Consider the following 25451-nt stretch of genomic DNA (forward strand, 5'->3'; position numbering starts at 1 on the left):
TCTTTATGGTTTGTTGAGTCACTGGGGAAGCTATCCTATTGAATGCTGCTACCCCATGTGACTCTGGCAGCCTTCTTGGGTCAGGCAGAGCCTATTTAGGGCCCTGGTTCCCAGGTTTAGCACCTGTTTCACGAGTGGGCAGTGTAGTGTTGCCAACCACCCATTAATTTACGAGCAGCCCATAAATTTGAGACAGTTTTCGGGCCGTCCGTAAATGTCGGTTAAAAATATGGTTGCGGGTCCACTGCGCAATTGTGCATGAGCCATTCCAAAGCCCGCCGAGCTTGGGAAAAATCGTACACACTCGGCTGGGGCAGGCACATGTGCAGTGACGTTGAGGCCGCCTGGCGCCATTTTTGAATGTCAGGCACTTCATTCTCGTCAGCATCTTGCCACGGTCGGAAACTGATTTGTATTGTGCTGATTAGCCTGAGCCGAGGAGGGAGGACAGCTAGAGCAGAGCTAAGCCATTCAATAGGAGAGCACTACACACCCAGCCTCTGACCCCTGTAACATGTCCCCACAGATTTTGACCCTTGTACCATGTCCACGCAGCCTCTGACCCCCGTACCATGTCCACGCAGCCTCTGATCCCCTGTACCATATCTATGCAGCCTCTGACCCCCGTACCATGTCCACGCAGCCTCTGACCCCCGTACCATGTGCACGTACCTCTGACCTCTGTACCATCTCCACGCAGCCTCTGACCCCTGTACCATGTCCACGCAGCCTCTGACCCCTGTACCATGTCCAAGCAGCCTCTGACCCCCGTACCATGTCCACACAGCCTCTGGCCCCCTGTACCATATATTAACGCAGCCTCTGACCCCCGTTCCATGTCCACGCAGCCTCTGGCCCACTGTACTATGTACACACAGTCTCTGACCCCTGTACCATGTCCACACAGCCTCTGACCTCTGTACCATGTTCACGTAGCCTCTGACCCCTTGTACCATGTCCATGCAGACTCTGACCCCCTGTACCATGTCTACGCATCCTCTGACCCCCTCCTGTACCATTCCGCGCAGCCTATGACCCCTTCCATGTAAATGGAGAAATAAGGTAAATTACAAGTGTAAATGTGTAAGTGTTACAAGTGTAAATTAGGCCTACAGGACTGCAGACATACTAGAAGAAGGGATGGTCAGAGATTGCACAGGTTTGGTTGAGGATATGCTGCAGAAGACAGCAGGGACTAAGACATGTTACATTCAGGCTCGTAGAGATCACTGCCATTCCACAGTTACATATAAATGCTCCTACTCCCACTACACACTGCCAGGGGTCACAAACAAAATAACAAGGGAGCCCCATGTGGCCTTTGAAAAGCAAAGTCCTTTAACTGTTCCCGGCTCAGTCAAAGCCAAAAATGTTTGTGGACCTGGGCTTTAAAGTTGGTCAAAGTTGCTTTCCCCTTCTACTGTGCACTTGCATATACCAGGGATTCCATAAATCCATATTATCTCATTGCACAAATGTGAGCCAATTGTTCAGGTCACATGGCAATTCGCACACGCGTCTCTGAGCTCTGTATGTACAGGGTAAGATTATAACCAGTGGATAAACACCATAACTTAATTCATTTGATCCTTGTATGAGCGAAATGAAGCTAAATCGAATTGTCATGCCAGACATCATGGTGATGAGAATGAATTAATGTGCTGCCGCATTTATTATTAATCATTGCTGTTATAGCTTCAGCTTTCCCCAGGACTTACATTGGACGGAGGTTCATAAATATTAAAGACGTTCTTGATCACTCCTGAGTCATCAGTGAGAGAGAAAACATTTTGTATTTTGGTACATGTAAATGTAATTTGAGTTTTATGACTGTTAAGCACAGTATTAACTTGTGGCTTTCTGAGTATGTCCACAGATTCAGCAGTGTTTATATGAGAACTTGATGGTATGGATGTAAAATTAGCACAGAGCGCCCAAGAGATTAATAGTTAGATGTCTAATGTTACATTTACAGATTTTTTTTTCAGTTTTTTTTTGAGGTTGGCACCAAATTTTGTTAAACAAATACAAAAAGCTTATTGGATTTTGGGGTTTAGACAAAATTTGCAAATGTCAAAGAACCTGCAGATCAGTTTATGTGGTCAAGTTTGATTTTCCCTAAATTAGATCATGCATGTCTTTAATAGTTTTTTGCTCCTTAAACATATCTAAGAAATGAATGAAACAAGGTACAGTAGAGTCTACTATTGATAAGGATTCCATTATAGAATCCACCTTATATAGCCTTCTGCCCTGGTTCACACTGGGTACGATTTGGAACGATTTGAGATGCGATTTGACATGTCAAATCGCATCTCAAATCGGCGGCAATTGTCGGCAATGGCACTGTCCTAATCAGTGCGACGCCGCATCTGCAATTTCAAAAAGTAGTTCCTGTACTACTTTTTGCGATTTTGGGCCGCGATTTACATTAAATTGCGGCCGAAATCGCGGTAAAATCGCGCATTTTACCACGATTTTGAATTCGCAGCAGTGTGAACCTAGGCTTACACAAATTCACTTGTATGTCTATTGTTGATATCAGATGCCCATGTAGAGTCACAGGCTTTTTCCAGGTACACACGAGTGAAAGCCATGATGACCCATATGCTACAATGTGAAGGTTATCATTTATTTAGATCATGTTCTATCTAGTAGTAGTCAGTTACATTCAACATTCAGGAAATTCCTTATTTATATGCACACAAGTACAACCGACAACTTGATCCAATCACCATGGAAAGGCATGTGTTATATTCCAAGGACTCTTGTGCTAAATTTATCTCCTAGCCATAAGATTAAAAATTTACATGGCCCTTTTTTTTTTAACACAGTACACTACAAATGTGAATGAATGAATGAAAACTTATATAGCGCAGCACATGCGAATTTAATCGCCTCTGGGCGCCTGTTGTTCCTGTATCCTTTGGTATCAAAAGAGATGAGTCTTGATCTTTCTCCTGAATGCTAAGTGATTCTCCTCCAACCGAATGCTGGTTGGTAAAGCGTTCCATAGTCTAGGCCCTTGGACCGCGAATCTCCTTTCTCCTTTGGACTTGTATCTGGCTTTGGGTATCTGGAGGAAATTTTGATTGGTGGAACGCAGAACGCGATTGGGTTTATGAGCTTTTATTTTTTCGCATAGATAATGGGGAGCAGTGCAAGTGCAATGTTTGGCACTAGATAAAAGCTAGTGTAAAACATTGCATTAGGTAACTGCATGTTGTCTCAACATGGGCCCAAATATATACAGTATGTATATTGATTGTGTATTTGGTTGCTTGCCTGCAGTTTGAATTTGAAAGACAGAGAAATGGTACAGAATTCTCCCTCTAGTAGCTAATGAACAAAACTCTATATTGAGCACTATAATAAAAATTTGGAGGTCAAATATAAAATATAAATAAATAAGTACTGGGGTAATTAATGAAAATATGTAATCACTAGTGTTGAGCAGAATACGCCATATTCGATTTCGCGATATATCTCGAATATATAGTCGAATATTCGAGATATATTCGCTAAATTCGAATATTCGTGATATTTTATCGAAATGAAATGATTGCGAATTTTCGCTATTGCGAATGCGTAAATAATTGCGAAATTTCGATAACTGCGGTAGGAGCACTCTGATTGGCTCAGAATATTCTTGATATTTTTTCGAAATTTCGCAAAATGCGAATGCGATATTTACTGCGCAATTTCGACAAATGCTGTAGGAGCACTCTGATTGGCTCAGAATATTCGTGATATTTTACAATACAAAATAATTGCGAATATTCGGCAAATGCGGAAGGAGCACTCTGATTGGCTCAGAATATTCTTGATATTTTACAATACAAAATAATTGCGAATATTTGGCAAATGCGGAAGGAGCACTCTGATTGGCTCAGAATATTCTTGATATTTTACAATACAAAATAATTGCGAATATTCGGCAAATGCGGAAGGAGCACTCTGATTGGCTCAGAATATTCTTGATATTTTACAATACAAAATAATTGCGAATATTCGGCAAATGCGGAAGGAGCACTCTGATTGGCTCAGAATATTCTTGATATTTTACAATACAAAATAATTGCGAATATTTGGCAAATGCGGAAGGAGCACTCTGATTGGCTCAGAATATTCTTGATATTTTACAATAGAAAATAAAAAGTGTTTTGCATTGGTGGTGATTCTTTACTCTATCCATCTGTCACAGCCGTTTGTCAATCAAACACCTTGAAGATTGAACACGTTCATGCTGCATGCTTTGGACTTTTTTTCACTTCACATAACAAAGACATTTTTATGAAAGATTATTTTTCTATTATTGGGACTATATTTCTTTATATATTTGTTTCACTGTGTATTTCACAAGTTATTTGCGCTTGCTTATTTTATAATTTGCCCACATGTCTTGTCACTAGACATATTTTTTATTCTTGTAGAGCGACTCCATTTTCTGTCTTGTATTAATTTATGTTGTATAACATTTTTGAGTTGCTGCTGTATTCTCCCCTTTTTTTAAGGTATGCGCAATTTTTTCCTTCTTACAAAAAAAAAAAATATCAAACATACAAATATTCATAACAGAAACATACACAAAGCCCCCCCCCCCTTTTGCATCAGAGACAATTAGAGTTCTCCTACCACAGTTATCGAAAATTCGCAATCATTTTCGCATTCGCATTAGCGAAAATTCACATTTTTTTTTTTTTTATATTCGGCAACATAAAAGGATCACCTCAGCTTAGCTACTCGGCCCAGGGTCTCTAATCATACCAGCAATGCTTTTAGACGTCGATAGGATGTGATCTGTTTTAAAAATAAAATTGAAAAAATGCGAATATTCGGAATTGCGAATATTCACCGCGAAATTCGAAATATATCGCGAATACTCGAATATGCCATATTCGAGCCGAATATTCGCAATACGAATATTCGTGAGCAACACTAGTAATCACTAAAAATACAACATTCCTTCATTTGGCATAATATCTGTGACTCTGACACCATAGAATTGCCCTGGTAGTACTGTATTACTCAGAAAACCTGGCATCACATTGGAAATAAAGAAGCTTTGGTAAAATATATCACCTTGGTAGCATAGCCTCCTACCTTTAACAGCCCATCACCCTTCATGTGACATTCAATGAGGGAGGTTTACTAAAACGGGGCCACTCTGAATCTAATGCTGCTCTGCATGGTAAACAACCAGCTACTAACTTCAGCTTGTTCAATTAAGCTTTGACAAAAAAAAAACTGGAAGCTGATTGGTTTCTATGCAGAGCTTCACCAGATATTGCACATTTCTTTGGTCTGCAACAAACCATAACTCTGATTTTGGCCTATGTGACACAGGCAATCATGTTGCTGGTGGCAACCTGACATCAAGAGGATCACTAGAGAAGATAAAGAAATTGCTCAACTTTTACTAAGGCATCACTTCCCAGCTGGCTGGACCAGGAGGGCATCACACCCTTGCTGGGGAGGGTATTTGCAGTATTTTGGCCAACGATGGAGCATGAGGGGTTTCTTTGCCCTCTTTAGCAATTCTGTCACTAGCAAGTTGACACCAGCCACGGACACATTCGTGAGACATAGCTTTTTAGGTAAAATAGCACAATGATTTGAGCACCTGAAATTGCAGGGTCGTAAGTTGCAACTGGCAAGTAAAAATTGGTATGTGTTGCATGTGTTAATAATAGGAAAGAGACCATAAGCCTGATATTTTTCCAGAAAAAGTGTTAACCCTAGGCTTGTAGTCGCTCAGACTAAAGTTTTGGATGCCTATAGGCAAGCTTCCTAGAGCAGTGGTCATCAACCATGTCCTCAGGGCCCAATAACAAGCCAGGTTTGCAAGATAACTGAAATACATCACAGGTTATATAATTTGCTGCTCAGTGATTGCAGTATTCTAGTCTGCATCTCCCCAAGGTAATACATAAAACCTGGCATGTTAGTGGGCCCTGAAGACAGGGTTGATGACCACTGTCCTAGAGTCATAGAGAAAAATTCTCTGCCATGCTAGGAGAAGCCTCCTGTAACACTGTGGAAAATGAGGGGTTAGGGTTAGTCATTTTCCTACCTGCTGGGAAACTTCCGCCATCTTGTATTCATAGGGACATCACACCCCTCTGGCCTTTTGGTGAGGACCAGTCTTTCCTAGGTCAGGCACATTTACTTCCCAGTAACTGAATATCCAGTTGGAACTTTCTTTTCTAAAACAAAGACACTATTCTGCCAACTAACATCAACAGTGGGGCACGATTTCTCCCACTGACACCAGCAATGGGGAACTATTCCACCCAATGACACCAATAATAGGGCATTATTTCTACCCCTAGTACCAAATATGGTAATGTTTATTCCCACTGATGCCGGGAAAATTTCCAGACCAGCTGGCCACAGTGCGTTCCCTCTAAAGTTTTAGAGACAATAATCTGGCCCTTTGTTTAGAAAGTTTTTGGAGACCCCTTCTCTAGATGAACAGGCACTTTCCTGCATAGAGGTGGTGCACTCTGTCTCTGCACGAATCGTTCACAGGCCCAAACAGGGACAGCTGATGGGAACACCACCACATAATGGGGACGTCCATGGCTTCACTTCTCATGTGACAGTCTCCTCTCCTTAAAGCGGGGGTTCACCCTATCAACGCAAAAAAACATTTTTTTTTCTTTTACCATAAAATCAGGCATTGTAGCGCGAGCTACAGTATGCCTGTCCCGATTTTTTTACCCCCGTACTCACCTTGTAATCGCACATCGAAGATACCAGGGAATGGGCGTGCCTATGGAGACGGAGGATGATTGACGGCCGGCTCTGGCGCGTCACGCTTCTCCGGAAATAGCCGAAATAGGCTTGGCTCTTCACGGCGCCTGCGCATAGCCTGTGCGCAGGCGCGGTGAAGAGCCAAGACCTACTCCGGCGGTCTTCGGGGAGAGTGACGTGCCAGGGCCGGCCGTCAATCATCCTCCCTCTCCATAGGCACGCCCATTCCCCGCGGGAGCCGAAATCTACAATCTACGATTACAAGGTGAGTCCGGGGTTAAAAAAATCGGGACAGGCATACTGTAGCTCGCGCTACAATGCCTGTCTCGATGGTAAAATCAAGTCCGAGAGGGTGAACTACCGCTTTAAGCTCCTTATCCCACTTTTGTACCCCAGCAAGGCGGAGGAAGTCCAGCCCACACATTAGCTGTGAAATAGGGTGGATAGCAACCTAAAATGGAATCTAGCCACTGCTTACACGCCATGTAAGATAACACTAACCATGGGTATGGCAGCTCAGCTCCATTCCCTCTATGGAAAATGCAGTGATTGCATTGTTTTAGGTGGCTCTTACCTAAATTCTCCAACTACAAAGCCCCAACCAGGGTCTGTCTCTTCCCCAAAGCAATTCAATTAAAAATGATATGACATACACACTCCATTAGGGCTTAACAATAGAGGCAGAGCCTTAATGGAAGGTAAAACAAGTAAAAGCATGAGCTGAATCTGACCATATATATGTGATATACTCCAAGCAATAAAATGTGTTTAAATATGGGAGATACAACCCAAATGCTTTTCACTGAACTGCGGAAAGTGCAACTGCTTAGGAGCAAAAAAAAAAAAAAACTTCAAGAGCTAAAAACTACAGTGCTGATTCAGTCTCATTCTCCATCTGGAGGGGGGATAAAGCTGTATTTACATTATTTTATCTATTACCAGTTGTTTTATCTGTCACAATAGACCAATGCGTAAACCTAAGACAATAAAACGAAAAGACGCTCCTCACTTTGATATTCAGGGCAGAGTAGATTAGGGGCCTTATGAGACAGTTTGTTCTAATCATTCCTCGTGTTTCTGTGAATACTCTAATAATGCACTTCTTATCCAGCCTAAATTTCAGCAATGTCAAATCAGTAAAGAGCTGGAAGAATGCAATTTGTAATTTCCTACCTTCAATTGTACCATTTATTATTTATTATGTGTACGCATACAGTACAGCGGGTCTTATTTTTATTTTTATTGTGGTGGAACCTGAAGTTGTAATCAAAATAATTTCCCACTGGTGAAAAAGGTGTAAGTGTTTGCGCTGTGAATTAAACTAGTGATTGGGTAGGCGAAGGGAAGGGAGGGGGGGGAGGGGAAGGGGTGGAGTGATGTGGACCTGGGGAGTGAACAAACAAAATGGAAGGGACCTGGACGGTGATCTATGAGTGCAGTCCTAACTGGACTGTATTAAAAATCCATGGTGTAAATACTCCAGTGAGAAACCATATAAATAATGGAAAAGTGAAAATCAAAAATATAAAACTGAAAATGAAGATAAAAATAAGGTATACTATAGTCCCGGATTAATCCAAAGCAAACAAAATAACCACAGTTCCAGGTGAAGTTGATAAAGTAGGTGAATCGTTAACAGTGAAAACAAAATCCAAATTCAAGTGGGTGGGGGTGTGCAGTCTAATCGAATCCACAAAAACGTGCAGCCCACACCATAAGTGATCCTGTCAGCTTACCTCCCAGCTGTCACTTAAAGCCAAAAAACAGTTACCAATACTCCAGATTCCTGTTAGGTGGGTGTCACTCTGTAAGATCTCGGTGGTTGGTCATACATATAGGAAGAAGAAATGTATAATGTAACCTGGTCCTCCTGCCACATATAAGGAAAAGGTTTTGCCAAGATGGGTAAGTGTACACTTACACTACTTACACAATGTGTATGGAAAGGGTGCCTATCTCCACGAGCGCCGAGCTCGTCTCTGTAACTTCTCTCCGCCACAGCTCTGATCCCTCAATATCCTCTGAGCCGATTGCTCATAGTATGGTGGAAGAAACCGGGGAGGGAGAAGTGAGAGAGGGGGGGGCACATCGCGTAAAACGGTACAACGAATGTTTAATAAAAACACAAAAATAACGATAAAAAACTCACATAGAGCAGTGATGGAACGGTCGCAAATCCACAAGCGCCGCGCTCGTCTGCCGTCCGTCTGGTGCTGCTCCCGATTGGTGCTCTGGTGTCCCGACGCGTGTTCGTCACATCACGTGACTTCATCAGGGGATGGTTACTAGAGCACTGTATCATCTTTAAATAGTGTCCGGGAAATTGAACACAGCAGCGGCCATTTTGTTGAAGTCAGCATAGTGAGCTGACAGGCGCCATATCTGCGCCATTTTCCCTGAGTCGAATGGAAATGTCACACACTGCTGGTCAAGCCAGACAGGGAGGAGAGTGGACAAATGTACAGGGACATGGGCGACATTGGCGCCTGTGTAGCATATGCTGAGAGCGAGTGGATAAAAAGGAAAAAACATGTTTGTTTATTGATTTAATTAAAAAGGGCAAATGGTAATGCGACTAGGATGGCCGGATGTCACATTACCATTTGCCCTTTTCTGCATTTTGTTGGTACGCCTGTGATCCTAAATGCCCCCGGTGCATTGGATGGCTAACGATCATTCCGATTAATGAAATAAGTAATACCTCACTGTCAAATTCTCCTAACCTCGTTCTGAGGAAGCCAAAAGGCAAAACGCGAAGACGAAAAGGAATTTTTGCAATTGAGCGTATACTCTGTATTTTCTCTATGTATTTTATTGTATTTTTGTAATTAAAAGTTTATATTTTTCTAAACCCTATGTTCCTGTGTTGCCTTAAAAGTCCGCCTTGTCACTGCTCTTAGCAGTAACCTCCCCTTTATTTTTTTTTGAACATGCTCTATTTTTTCACAAAGTTTTTAACGTTGTCGTTTTTCGGTTTGAAAAAAATGGTCGTGTGTGGGCTTTAACGACGTGAAAAATCTGCGAATGCTCAGAAGCAAGTTATGAGACAGGAGCGCTCGTTCTGGTAAAACTACTGTTCGTAATGGAGTAAGCACATTCATCACGTTGTAACAGACAGAAAAGCGCGAATCGTCTTCTACTAACACAGAATCAGCTAAAGCAGCCCCAAGGGTGGCGTCATCCGAATGGAACTTCTCCTTTATAGTGCAGTTGTACGTGTTGTACATCACCGCGCTTTGCTAGAGCATTTTTTCACTATCGTGTGTAGGCAACGCCGTTTTAATGATCAAGTTGAAAAAAAAAATGTTTTTTCTAGGGCCTGAAAAACGTTGTTTTTTACAACCCGAAAAATGATTGTGTGTACTAAGGCTCCATATTTGTTAACTGCTTGTCTCTGATCCCACTATATTGGGGAAAACGTCTAATAGCTACTATCTCACAGTAGGTATTAACTATAGTCAATTTAATTTGACCTCTTATTTTTCAAAACTCTATGGATGTGCTTCAATTTCATTGATTGTCACTGTAGGAAAGTGTGTGTGAGTTGTATGATCGGTTGTGGTGGCCACCTGTCCTCTTTTAGACTAGAGTCAAATTTTATTAGTGCTCTGGGGACACTTGTATTCTTCAGAATAAATATAATTTTTAAACGTGGATAACTTTTGAATAAATTTGCAATCTTAATCCGAATTCCTTTGAGACCTTCTCTCTCCCCCTTTTTTCATATGCCGTAATAATTTAGAGGAACGGATACAGTAGTTTAATCCTGTGATAGGTATACTACTGAAATCTGATAATTCTATAGTTGGTAAGTGTGACACTTGCTGGATTGCATTTGTCGCATACTCATCTACCGCATACTCATCTACCGCATATGACTGCGGTAGATGAGTCATAGGTACCTATATTTTTGTGATTTTCTACTACTATCTCACAGTGGCTACAAAGGGTTGACGAGCTTTGTTTAATGGAAGAAATAACTTGCCGAAATAAAGGGCTGACCAAGAAATATCTTGAGACATGGGCGAAATGGTTTGACTTTAAGAATAATAAGCTATATTCTGAAATAATTTCAGACTTTAAAAGTGAGTCAGAATACGAGTTACTGAATAATACTTATTAACTACATTTTCCTGACAGCTTTACCTATATATTTGTTGTAGGTCCTCTCCTATCTTCCTCTTTTTTCTTTTTTCTTTTTATTCCCCATTATGTTTTTGGAATTTTTCATTTTTGTTTTTTCTTTCTTTTGTGTTTTTCTTTTGTGTTGTTAATGCCCTCCCCTTTAGTTTGCTAGTGGAGAGTAGAGGACAGGAATTAACATAATAAATTATATGGCATGTGTTTCAAGATATTGTTTGGAATTTACCCAATTGTTGAAAGTAAGTATAAGTAAATATAAATAAAAAATAAAGGGATTAGGAAGGAATTCTTTCCCCTTCCCGGAGCAAATAGTACCACATTTTATATATATATTTTTTTTGCATTTCTCATTTGTCATATGATGTCCTGTACTTTGTGCGGTGATATCTGAATGATGCCTGCAGCTAGAGGCATCATTCAGATATCATTGTGTTCTGGTGGCGATCCTGCGCACCATAAGAACAATCATAGCCGCGGTTCCACCGATTGATCGTTCTTATAGGCAGCGGGAGAGGACACCCCCCCTCCTGCCGCCATCCGGTGCTTCTCCGGGCTCTCCCGTGCCATAGGGGGCCCGAAGAAAGAATCGCCAAGCGCCGGATAGGAAGCATAGAGATGAATGGTGACCAGATGGTCACCAGTCATCTCTATGACCGTCGGAGGCCCAGGCGTGATGTGATGATGTCACGCCCGGGTACCGGAATGTAAACAAAGCTGCAATTGCGGCTAGTAAGCATGAGATCGGTGAATTTTTTTTCACAATCTCATGTTTTCCAGCCTGGAGGAGAGATGTGGTCTTATTGACCCCACATCTCTCCTTAAAGAGGACCTGTCACACACCTTTCCTATTACAAGGGATGTTTACATTCCTTGTAATAGGAAAAAAAGTGATAAAAAAAATGTAAAAAAGTGTAAAAAATTTATAAATAAAGTAAAATAAAAAAATAAAAAAATATGTCAGTCTGCCTTATATTAGTAAACTGAAGGCATGGAGCCTGCTTGAAAAGATGGGGTGATGCGGAGGGGAGGAAATGGGGGAAGGAGGAGGAGGGCGAGAGAGAGGGGAATTAGCTGTTTTTTTTTTTTGTGTGGATGGGGTGGGAGAGGTGTGGGGGGGGGGGGGGTCGAGAGAAACAGGGGGTAAAAGGAAAAGGGGATGAGCAGGTGGTAGCTCAATATTTAAACAATGTGATCAGTAAGAACTGGACGGTTAATGAAAGTTTTAACAAGGAAGGTATAGACCCTAGCCAGGAGCCAGGCAAAGTGGGCAAGGTGAATACTTTTCTTTTCCTATGTTATGTGGATTTATATCCTTAAGCCGATGAAGTGTTAACCTGATATGTAGAAGGTCTTAATTACTGACTGTATTTAAGTTTTTTTTTAGTCGGGCCGGATGGCTAGATTTTTTTTAGTTGTATTGTAACATGGGCCTATTCCCTCCCTTTATATTGTTGGTATTGTTTATGTGTTTTGTTATAACTGGAAAAAATCCTTGAATAAAGAATTATATTTAAAAAATTTAAATTCCCCTGTCCCCGGTAGCTTACGCTCAGAAGCAAAAGCGCACGTAAGTCCCGCCGATGTATGTAAACGTTGTTCAAACCACATATGTGAGGTATCGCCACGTGCGTTAGAGCATGTGCAACAATTCTAGTACTAGACCTCCTCTGTAACTCTAAACTGGTAACCTGTAATTTTTTTTCAAAGCGTCGCATATGGAGATTTTTAAGTAACAAAGTTTGGCGCCATTTCATGAGTGTGCACAATTTTAAAGCATGACATGTTAGGTATCTATTTACTCGGCGTAACATCATCTTTCATATTTTACAAAAAAATTGGGCTAACTTTACTGTTTTGTTATTTTTTAATTGATGAAACCATTTTTCTCCCGAAAAAAAGGCGTTTGAAAAATTATTACGCAAATACCGTGCAAGATCAGGGCCCTCTGATCCCTCCTGTATTGAATTGTATTGTGACTGTACTGTCTTCCCTGATGTAAAGCGCTGCGCAAACTGTTGGCGCTATATAAATCCTGTATAATAATAATAATAATAGTAATAATAAAGATAAAATGTTGCAATGACCGCCATTTTATTCCCTAGGCTGTCTGCTAAACAAATATATATATATTTGGGGGTTCTGAGTAATTTTCTAGCAAAATAATGATGATTTGTACATGTAGTAGAGAAGTGCCAGAATAGGCCCGGTATGGAGGTGGGTATAAAAGCCCTGTATTGAAGGGGTTAAGAAAAGAAACATGAGTGGTGTGCTCATTTAAATATTCATGCTCTTTGCAGAAGGAACAATGTTTAAAAGTAACAAAAACAAAATGGAACGTCAGCAAGGAAAGAGTTGCTTATGCCATGCTCCGTCTGCCGTAACGCAAGTTAATCTTCAAAATGCTACCCATTCAGTGTGCTATAACCTTCTGCTCGGCGGAGTGAACGGAGCACAACAAGCCTGTGCTATCATGACTGAACGTCTTGCTTGATTTACCAGAAAATCAGATGCACTTACATCTATTTTCTGTTCTGATGATGATGCATTATCATAAAAGGCATTACATTATTTCCATTGCGCCGCCAAACAGTCCACAAACCTTCTCCACGGATGGAGGTTTTAATCATAAATTGCAATTTCTCCATATAAAACAGAAGGCGATGCAATTTAAAGGTACATAATGAAGATAAGTACCGTACACAGGCAATCACAAATGTGAATGTGCTGACAGATACTGAATGCTGCACTGGAGAGTTTTTCTGCGTTTCGGGACTTTTTTATAGCTTGCCATATTGAAAGGGAAATGTTGTTCAGTCTTGCACTGCGGTAGTAGAGAAAAGGATATCTTTCAATGTCAAGAAAAATCAAGACAATAGATTATAGGAATTGCAGCTTTTTTGTTTTGATGGGGTGAATTTTAAAGCAGCTGTTTGCAAGTTTTAAAGGGGCAGTCCACTCATAAGTAAGATTTCAGGTACAGTGATGGTATTTAGTTATTCAATTACTTGTTTACTTATTTATTCAGTAAGGAGTTCTTTATTCTTAAAGGGTAACTCCACTTTCGTGGGAGAAAAAATTAGCAAATAATAAAAAAATAATAATATAGCATATACAATTGCGACACAAGTCATATTGTAATTGAATGTTTTTAAAAATGACCTTTCCTTTTCAATCTGCAGTGCTGTAATTTTCTGTAAAAAAAAACAATGCAATATGGCAACCTGGAGATGTTCTGTACGCAGAATGTGTACAGAACGCCCCCCCAGAAATGTAATTTCCTGCTTGTGTGATTGGTAGACATGTGCACAGCAAAAATTTCCGTTTATTTCTGTTTTGTTTCTGTTCGTTTATCGTGATTCGTAACAAGTCGTAATTTTGTAAGGCGTTAGTTATCATATTCGTACTCTTTAGTATTTTCGTAACACTTTTTCCGTTTCCGTTTTTTTCTGTTAGTTTATTTTTTGTTGAATCGAGATTCGTATTTTCGTTATATTTTGTATTCTGCCGCGTTCGTATTTTTAAAATGATTTTATTCGTTCCTTCGTTTTTACGTTGGTTTAATTTTCGTTGTTTTGCTATTCGTATTTACATTATATTTTCCATCATGCCGCGTTCATATTTTCGTAAGAAATATATCTTCGTTGCTTTATGATCATTCGTATTTTCATGTCTAATTTCCTTTGATTGTAAAAACGTACTTTTGTAGATTTGATTGCATTCGTAATTCTGTTAGAATACATTTTACGCTTATTCGACACACTACTCGTCGTAATTTTGTAATTCGTACTTTACTGTGATTGACTTGACTGTCTTAGTTAGCACACACACCCTGTCTAGAATGAAGTCTGACGTAGAAGAAAACTAAAATATGTCAGATATTACAAATACAAATCTAGAAATTAGATGCACTGCAGTCTAACACAGAAAAAGACACAAGGAGCCAGGAGGTAATGAGAAAGAAGCTCATTGGGGGAAGGAACAAACCTCTTCAGAGGAAAGGGACAACGCTCAGTGGCTATTGGTCAATGTCCAGAAATATTTCAGTACTAACGAAAGCTAATTTACATTATTTCGTATTTTCGTTGTTTTCATTTCCGTTTTCCGAAGATTCGTAATTTATTTTTTGTTAGTTTTGATTTTCGTTTTTTATTCTTTGTTCGGCATTTCGTTTGTTTTCTTTGAATATTAGTAAGTTTGCATTTTCGTTCATTTTGTTTTTCGTAATAATTTTTTTTTTTTTTTGGGCTCGGTATTTTCGTTGTTTCTATGTTTTCGTTTCTTTCTTCTTTCGTATCTTCGTTGTTTTCCATATTCGTTATTTTGAAAATATCGTTATTCGTTAATTGCGCTAAACCGTTCGTTCATTCGTATGTTAACGAATCAACTAAAATAACGAAAATTGACGGAAAACGTATTCGTAACGAAAAAAATTGCACATGTCTAGTGATTGGTTCACTGATTTTCCCAGAAGTCTGAACTAAGATGCAAGTCACATTTCAGGCTTCCCCTGTGACAAAAATGTCATTTTCGGTGAGATACTCCTAATTAGAGCCCTGCACGTTTTTGATAATTAAGAAACCACTCCCATTATATTCACTTTACACACAGACACAGACAAACACACAATGATTTCTTCAGCATAACAAAAGTTAACTCTGGAACAAAGTTTGGTAAAATCCTTGCAATGTACACAGATCAACCAGAAGAGAATGTTTTTTTCTCAACAAAAGTTAAGTTACTCTTTAAAGAGGAACTCCATTGTTAGCTTCATTATTGCAAAGTCATATATGATCCTCTTCTGTACTGAAATTGCTTACTATGATTTATCTGCACACTGTGGGCTTCTTTCCATGTGCAATTGAACCTGCAACATTTGGAGGATCCTTATTTAACCATTTCCTCCCCAACCTGACTTTCCGTGGCCCATCCCTTTCATTTATTGGATTACAATTCTTTCAATCATGGAGGCTCAGTTTCTTCAATCACTGAAAAACATCATACATGTTAATTCCTGTACACATGATAGGGAATTCCGCCAGAAAAAGCCCCATGTGAGCTATTGAATGGAAATTCCGACCATGTGTATGCTCCATCGGACTTTTGCTGTCGGAAATTTCGGCCAACAAAAGATTGAGAGCTGGTTCTCATATTTTCAGACAAAAAAAATCCTATTGGAAAATCTGATCGTCTGTAGCAATTCTGACACATTCTCGGACACAATTCGATGCATACTCGGAAGCAACTTAATTTTCTCGGCTCGTCGTAGTTTTGTACGTCACCACATTCTTGACGGACGAAAGTTCAGAGAACTTTTGTGTGACCGTGTGTATGCAAGCCAAGCTTGAGCGGAATTGTGACGGAAAGTCCGAACGTTTGTTCGGGGCATTACTGTAGAGGTCAAAGACAGTTTTATGACCAGGATCCTTGAGCAAGCATGTTTGTGCTCCATAGTCCTCAGTGGCCTTCTTTCCAATACTGGCCTATCTATTGCTTAAATATGGTTAAACCTTTAGGGTTAGCGATAAAATGAATTCACATTCCACCTTCTGAATGAAGGATGTCTCTTTTTTTCATTTTAATACAATGGCAAAAGGTCTTGGAAAACATTAATACTGAAAAAAGTGAAATGTCTCCCGTGGTGATTGAATTCATTTGAGAACATTCAGGGATGTCTTTTTCTGGATGATCTTACAAAGGTTCTACATTTATTTTGTTCCAAACTGGTTATTCTCCTGTTGCTGGCAAGCGATTGTGAGGCATGATATAGCCCCTGGGAAGAAAGGATTCTCCAAGCTAACCATCCATCTGACAGTATGAATGATTACCGGCCGGCATTAAATGTAATGATATTGCAATGAGGGGAATGACATCTGCATAGCGCGGCTTGCCTGTCACCTATTCCTCACTGGTGACTGCAGAGTGATACATTGCCACTTCTCAGCCTTTGCTTCTTCAGCATAAAGACGTTCTCTCTAACCCTGGCAACAAGCTTTTCGTTGAATATTTCAACTTTTCTGAAATGCAATTGTCCGAGTGTAATATATGTAATGCTCTTATAATGGATTGCATTTATCAGTTAAAGTGACACTCCAGTCAGAGAAGAAAACCTCTTGTCAACCTCTGCCTGTACTTTTTTGTCCCTTTGCAGTTAAGCTGGGCATACACTAAAAGAATTTCAAATAAAAATTCTCAGGAAAATATGTACGAAAATGTGTACAAACATTAGTAGAACTGAAAATCCTCAAAGGTCATTCAAAAGTGTTCAAGATTTTATTTGCTTTTAACATTCAATTTTGGAATTAATGGACTCCTTCAAATTTCCTCTTCAGTGCGGTCAAAAAAATTGTTGATTTGATCCCACAAATGATTGGAAAAACAAAGAGAAATTCCCTTCAACGAAAAATGTTCAAAGACATTCTACTTATTGTATACCCATGTTTAGACCTTGGTTCTTTTAATGTCCCCTGTGCAATATGGCCACCTTAAGCTGACCATACATGGCTCCTTTTTTTTCCTTCAGCCATTGTCCAAATGTGCAAAAGTGATATCGATCTATCCGCACAAACTCAAGGCTGCAATGTAGAAGTTCAGCAATGTTATAAACGGTACTATACATCTTGCTATAGTATTACGCATGGTACACATGCTATTAAAGCAGGCATTTACTGTTCATAGGAAATATTGCCCACAATATAAGTAAGTCTTGTAAAAATTTTACAATCTATAGCCAGATACTTTTTACAATCATATAACAGTAAATATATACATTGCAGGTTGTGATGTCAGACGCAGTGCCATGTTGGTGACATACAACTATGCACAGTCGAATGTTCATCTAATATATTTTATTTTTTTTCCTTGCTTTTGCAACCCCCATATATATATATATATATATATACCGTATATATATATTTAAGCAGAGACCCTGGAGAATAAAATGGTGATTGTTGCAATATTTTAGGTCACACTGTATTTGTGCCGCATTCTATGATATGCATAAAATCGGGGAAAAATACAGTTTTTTTTATTTAAAAAAAAAAAAACACTAACATTAACCCAATTTTTTGTATAATCCTAAAGATGATGTTACCCGAGTAAACAGATATCTTACATGTCATGTTTTAAAATGTGCACACGCTTGTGGAAAGGCAACAAATCATGGTACCTAAAAATCTCTATAGACGATGCTTTAAAAGTTTTTACAGGTTACCTGTTTAGTTACAGAGAGGGTCTAGAATTATTGCCCTCACTCTAACGATTGCAGTGATACCCCAAAAGTGTGGTTTGAACATTGTTTACATATGTGGGCACGACTTACATATGTGTTCGCTTTTGCACTTAAGCACGGTGGAATGGGGCGCTATATTAAATTTTTTATTATTATTTATTTTATTATGGTTTTTTATTTTCACGCAGTCTCTTTAATTTTTATTTATTTTTTGATCCATTTTATTTCTATGTAAACATTTCTTATAATATAAATATTATTACTTGTTGTGTTCCGCTGTGTTCTTAAGAGCAATGCCCTGTACATACAATCCGTTCGTCTGATGAAAACAGACCGATGGACCGTTTTCATCGGACAAACCGATCGTGTGTAGGCCCCATCGTTTTTTTCCCATCGGTGAAAAAAAATAGAACCTGTTTTATATTTTTCCTATGGATCAAAAACCGATCGTCTGTGGGGAAATCCATCGGTCAAAAATCCATGCATGCTCAGAATCAAGTCGACGCATGCTCTGAAGCATTGAACTTAATTTTTCTCAGCACGTGGTAGTGTTTTTTGTCACCGCGTTGGACACAATCGGATTTTTAACTGATGGTGTGTAGGCAAGACTGATGAAAGCCAGCTTCATCGGATATCCGACGAAAAAATCCATCGGATTAGATTCCATCAGATATCCGATCGTGCGTACAGGGCATTATATAGGGTACATTTATTCTGTATATGTTCGCGATGTTCAATCGCCTTCTGTTTATATGAAGATTGTATATTATTATATTGTTCCTAATAAAAACTTTTATGGAAAAAAAAAAATAAGTAGGACAGGTTTACTTTTTTAAGAGATCTGTGGTCAAAAATATGCCAGATCTCTCATTTACCTTTACCAGAAGTGACGTTGGAGGTTGCTCGTGTCCTCCAAGTGCATAGAGCCGAGGGGGGGCCATCTTGTCCTTACTTGACTTTCTGCCTACTTTTTGTAAATGCCATATCGCCCACAGAAAAAAATGATACTAGGGTTATGACAACTAGCTGCTGCTGTAACCCTGATATTAAACGTCAAAGTAATGTGGTTAAAGTGACACAGGACGCAGTAGTGATGTATGGGTCAGCGGGAGGTCAACTACTGAGTGCAGCAAGTGACTAAGAATCTGACACTTCTGGAAGTGTCAGTTACTTAAGAGACTTTGTTGGGTTATTTCTCTTCATTACAGCAGTGTTCAGTTGTGTGGGCAGCTGCAGCGGTATTTACTATCTTCTTTGCGGGACATCTTTTATTGTCAGTTTGATTTTAATGACAGGTTAAATAAAAAAATAAAAAAACATATATATAGTTAATTAACTTTTATAAAACCATCCCTCTACATCTGTGACCTGTGAGCTAGGGAAGGCTTGTAAAAGTTGATGTATACTTATATGTGTTTATAGCTCCAAGCTCTTCCTGGCTTGAAAGGAATGGCCCCTTTGAAACCAACTTTCTCTATACAGCTCAGTTGTCTCTCAATTTGGTAGAAAGTATAAATTGTTATACATTTAGGCTGGGTTCACAATAGTGCCAATTCGCATGGCAGGAGATTGTGACCGGCTCTCTATGGAGCTGGTTCACATATCTCCATGGCAGCTGTGGAACGGGTTGCACAGGAGCCCTATTCATTTTTGGCTCAGTTTCAGGGCCAAATTTAGGCAAAAATTCAGGCTTGATTCGTCCCTATAATGGAGAACAGAGACACACTGGACCCCTGCTGCGAGATGCCCCTGGCACTAGTGTGAACCCAGCCTTAATCCAACCTCTAAAACAGCCTTTCTCAACCAGAGGTTGTTAGGGGTTCCCAGAGACAGGAAAGTTGTTTCAAGGGTTCTCCTGTGCGAAAAAGGTTGTTCTAAAGAACTGCATCTAAATTTGAATAAAAAGCCAGTATAAAGGAAAAGTAAATATACAGTACTTGTGTAAAGTTTATAGGGTTGCACCCTGTTCTGTGAAAATCGTCAGACCAATGTGCAGTTTACCCTATAGCAATCACCTTTCCCTTAAGACTAGTATTGCCTACCAGTATTTGGAATATCCCCAGGATTTAGGTCACAGAGCTGTATTCCCAGAACTAGTATGCTCCCCAGCAACCCAGACAAAGAAAGTAATGCAATGTGTCAGATGACTTCAAGATTTAAGGACAGTAATGTTTGCAGGAGTGACCAGGGCTGGTGACTGGATGTGACTAAGTGTGCAGTGGCCTTGGCTGACTTGCAATGAGTGAAGGCAGAGTCCATAATTTAGCAAAGGGTCTGGGCAGGCGGCAATTATGGAATAATCTGTAATCCAAGTAAGGATCAGGGCAGATGGCAATCAGAGAGTAATCTATAATCCAAACAAGGGTCAGAGCAGGGCACAATCAAATAGTAATTTGTACTCCAAGTAAGTGTCAGGGCAGGCAATAAAATGCAATAATCATGGCAGCTAGTAATCAGAGAATAATCAGTTGTCCAGCCAAGGGCTCAGCAACAGCAGAATCCAGAACAAGGCAGGGGTAGAGAGCTAAGAAGCAGAATGCTATCATAAGACCAGAGCCCTGGGCTTGTGATGTACAAATAGAGAGTTCCATTGCCACCTGCCAACCAGGACTGGAGAAAGGATCAGGCAGCGTTGGGCCACTACCAAGCAACATGAACTCCATAGCCCCACAAGCCAATCACGGCTGAGTGAGGGGAACAGGCAACAGAAAACGTTGCAGGCTTGTGCAAGTGGAGGGAGCCTTAGTGGCAAACAGTGGCTGAGCAGTGGGCTGCATAGGAGAGTGTCTAACGTTTCTAACAAGTTGTGGGTTTAACCAATCATTTTCTGGAGTATTATTGTTTTGTGACCTGCATGACAGGTGGCATGTGTGTCCTTTGCCCACAAACTTTGTGCTTAAGGTCTGGAGATTTGGCTTGTCAGCATCAATCCTGGAGTTTTCAGGTACCCATGAAGAACAGGCGCAGTGTCCAGTTTCCTCTGCCATTAGCCTGTCAAAATTGATGACAGGCTGAAATACGTGGCAGCTGTGTGCTGTACTGAGTGGTTCTCACATTTAGGGCCATATGCATTCAGGGACATGTGCTGGCAATGCAGAAATTGTGAATGTCACCATAAGGTGTCCCTCTTTCATCTCTGAAGGTTGGGAGGTATGTGCATGTGTGATTATCCATGATATGTATCAGTATTTATACTATGATTTGTGTTTCCCTTTCTAGTTCTTCTTGTTGCACCTTGAAAATTAATCAAAGTGTTGACAAGTAAAATATAGACGTGGCACAGTTGATAACATGACATCCCCCAAACAAGATAAACAATACTAAGCTAATAATAGCTACATGACAGAAAATAGAAAACACGTATGCAGTAAAATGAATTCTGCTGCTCAAATCTACTGCAAACATTCATCATAATTAAAAGATATTCTTATATTATAGTCCTAATAAAATGTATCAGTAGGTAATACACTCCAAAAATGACGTATTGTATTTTTGCCATATAAGGCCAATATAAACACAACAGACCAGTGCCTGACAAACGAAGTCCTACATATAGCTGGATGCGCGGGAGTGCTAGCCATGTGGTTCTACAAATGTTTTCACATCCACTTGGAAGCCAGCTTTGTTGCAAACATTACCTATGCTTTTTCGCACTGTTACACTTGATCATTCAATTTGATGTTTGTTTTTCAGGTCCACCTGGTCCCCCAGGGGTGGTGATCGTGGAGGAAATAACCGAGACTACAGCAACGCTGTCCTGGAGTCCTGGAGCTGACAATCACAGCCCCATCCTCTGTTACAATTTACAAGCCCGGAGCCCTTTCTCATTAGGCTGGCAGACTGTGAGAACAGGTAGGCTTGATTCCCGGCTTAAAAGGACAAAATGTTGTATATATATATATAGAATCAGAACACAGGCATGCTATTAAAGCAGACGTTTGATCAGAATAAAAAGTACCAGTAACTTACAGTACATCCTATAAGCACCAGTGTTTTTTTTTTCTCAGAGAATAGGTGCAGAAACTCCACCCTTCTAAGTCACTTTGTGTCTTTGCCCCCTACCTACCTCCAAGCACTGATCCTTGGTTCCGCCCCTACCCAGCTCTGAGCACTGACCCTTGGTCCCCCCCTCTACCCAGCTCTCAGTACGGTCCCTTTTAGAGAATATAGGGCATGTATCATTTTGGTATACAAATAACAAGTGAACACCACTCTAGGCAGACATCTTATAATATTTCCCACCTTCTGATGGAAACAGGTGCTGGCTCTGCATATAGGAACAAATTGAATAAAAGGCTGGACGGCCACACTCTGTTAACCCCTTTATTGAAGACGGTTTAAAAATTCCTCTGGTACAAAGACATCAGAGGCACAGGATCAATAAACGCTTTTCATTGATCCTGCCTTTTCTTCAGTTTGTTCCTATTATTTTGTGATTCTAAGTAATCTGAAGGGAATTTGTTAATGATAACAAGAAAAGCAATTAAATAGATCCCCTACAGCCAGCAGTAATAGACACCCCCCCCCCCCCCCAACAATAGACCCCCAGCAGCCAACATCATTAATAGACTCTCCAGCAGCCAGAAACAGTAGTCTCCTCCCTAAACAGTAGATCCCTTCCAGTAAACCCCAGTCACAAAAGATCCTCCACCAGCAACAATTGATTGCCACGCAAAAGTAGATCCCCTCCAGAAACAAAAGGCACCCCAGCAGCCAGCATCAGTAGACCCTCCATCACACCCCATCACGCCTTGCCATTGCATACATTCAGTGCTGGAGGATCCGGGACTGTGTTCCTCTATGTTTCGGCTGAAAAAAAAGCCCTGATAAACACCGTAGGAAAACTCCAATTAACCTGATTCCAAGATTCTTTACAACGTATTGCCAATATGGGAAGTAGCACGTTTTTTTTTTAGCATTTTGACTAAGCGTTCCTGCATTTTAAATCTGCTTTGATTTAAATATAAGCCTTCCGGTGTTGTATGATATTGCATATGATATGGCATATGATAATATGTTTTCTGTATTGTCCACCTGTCATGGGTCTTGTAATGAAGAAGTGATTTTTACGATGGCCCAGTGCAGCTCCCTTCTTTTTAAATATGTTGTCGGCTTTAGGTGGCCTTCAAAAAAAGCAGTTTGGATCTTTTTTACCCTCTCCTCATCCCAAATCTTGAAAGTAAATTTTTTTGTTGTATCTTGCTCTGGCGTGCCTCTTGCCTCCATTTTTGTCTAGCAGAGAATGATGCAAGTACTGCTCCAGCAAACTTCTGGTATATCCATTTTAGATATCCTGGGAATTATTAGCCTACAGACAGTGGCTGAAGGGGGGCAAACCTGATGTCTTGTTATCGGGTACCGGCTGCAAGAACCCAGACGAAAGAGCTGGTTCCTATTGATGTGAGAAAGGAAGATGGCAGCACAAGACCCAGCATGTAGCCAGGGAGTAGCAGATCACAGAAGAACATCTCTGGATTTGCTGGGTGTACGAGTATGTTGTTTGTTGCTTGAGCATAACTCAGCGTAATCATAAATAACTTGCATATCCCAGTGCATTTTAATGGGATCAGCAACTTCCGCTGTTACGAGATCAGTCTTGGCATGTTGCTTAAATCATACTGACGAGGGCCCAGTACAAGGTTTCATTTCATAAAAAGTAGCAAAACCACCATTCACTGTAATAACCTGCCAACAACTGAGGAGATAGAGGAGAACCTACGCAGTGTGTCAGTACTCATCATATATTAGTTCTGCCATCTATTAACAAGATATGAAAGTGGAGACTTCACTTTTCCTTTAACCCTCATAATATCTCTCCTGAACATATCTGGATGTTTGAAAAGAACACAGGTTCACTGACCTGCATAAAATGACTCTATTAGAATAATGTAGTCACATATTCTCTGGTGTCCCCTACAGTGATAATAAAAATGAAATCTCTGTTTTTGAACATGGGAATTGTGCTATTCAAGCATAAAAATATAATATTTGTATTTAAAAATAGATTGGTGCACTAGGAAATAGTCAATGTGTGAGTATGCTTGGTTAACTTGAGAGAAAAAGGATTCAGTCTCTAGTGTCTGCATGCTAGATGAGCCCTCTATTGACTTCTCTTTCAGTCTGTAGAGTTTTTCTTTTAATATTTCAGGTATGAGTCGGCAGGTGCCACTTCGGGGGTTGGGATGGAAAAAGGCAAAAAAAATGTTTAAGTTTAGTCCACTGGTTGAACAAAAACTTACTAAAAGTACCAACCGTGCAAGGCCAGCCTTAGATCTTCAAAACAAACCTCCAAGAATCCTTTCTAACCGGAGGTATACAGTACGTTTACTAGCATTACTGGTTGCTCACTGATACTCCTCTTGAGGAAGATAAATCTGCCCTGATCATCTGGTCATTTGGTCTTGAAAAGACGAAGGCAGGGATCTAGAGATAGGAATGAAGACCCTTATTGATTTGGAGTCTGGAGAGTGTGGTAATTTTTTTTTGGATAAAACTATAACATTTAGGAGGGTTTGCTTTATTAAAATGTATATCCTGAAGATAGGCAACATGAGCCCAGTCTCCAAAGTTTCCCCAAGACCTGTGATCTTTTTTTACAGGAGATTTAGGTGATGCCATAGTTTGCTTCATGATGGTTGTATGCATAGGCCCAGATTCACAAAGCACTTACGCCGACGTATAACAAGTTACGCCGACGTAAGTGCAAATGTGCGCCGTCGTATCTGTGCACAAGTCCCACAAACAGAGATGCGGCTAAAACCAGGCTACACCCCGCCAACGTATCTTGCTTACGCCGGCATAGAGTGGGCCACATTTAGGCTGGGAGCATGGTGCCGCTCCCATTTATTAGTCATTTAAATATGCAAATGAGGGAAATACGGCGATTCACGAACCTGCGTGCGCCCGACGCAGACTACGAGAGGTGCGCATAAGTTGTACGTCCGGCTTAAAGTTAAGCCCCATAAAGGAGGTGTAACCCAGCAGCAGACATGCAAAGGTCTGCACCAGGGAACACAAGCCAGCCAAGCCAGCGTATTTTACGTTGGACATGTGTCTGACTGGGTGTAGGTTACGTTAATGGCGTATGCAGTGATCCGGCGTATCTTAGGCAGTTGTTCCCGACGTGGTTGTAAGCATGCGCAGGGGGATGCGTCCACGTCACAGCGCATGCGCAGTTCGTTAAACGTACTTGTCTGGCGCTCGGACCATCATTTGCATGGGGTCACGCCTCATTTGCATGGGTCAAGCCCACTTCCACCTACGCCGGCCTGCGCCTTCGAAACCTACGCCACGCCGACGCAGCGTTGGGAGCACTGACTTCCTG

The 25451-nt window shown here is 40.5% G+C and overlaps 1 protein-coding gene across 1 annotated transcript in view; it reads left to right on the plus strand.

Moving 5' to 3' along the window:
• The window catches only part of CNTN5 (contactin 5), a 2004044-nt gene that overhangs the window by 1826897 nt on the left and 151696 nt on the right, over window positions 1-25451 (plus strand). Inside the window, exon 19 of the mRNA XM_040340187.1 lies at window positions 21821-21979. Coding sequence (XP_040196121.1) covers window positions 21821-21979 — 159 coding nt within the window. The remainder of the gene's footprint in view (window positions 1-21820; window positions 21980-25451) is intronic.

The sequence above is a fragment of the Rana temporaria genome, chromosome 2 (genome assembly GCF_905171775.1).
Source record: "Rana temporaria chromosome 2, aRanTem1.1, whole genome shotgun sequence".
Classification (NCBI taxonomy): Eukaryota; Metazoa; Chordata; class Amphibia; order Anura; family Ranidae; genus Rana; species Rana temporaria.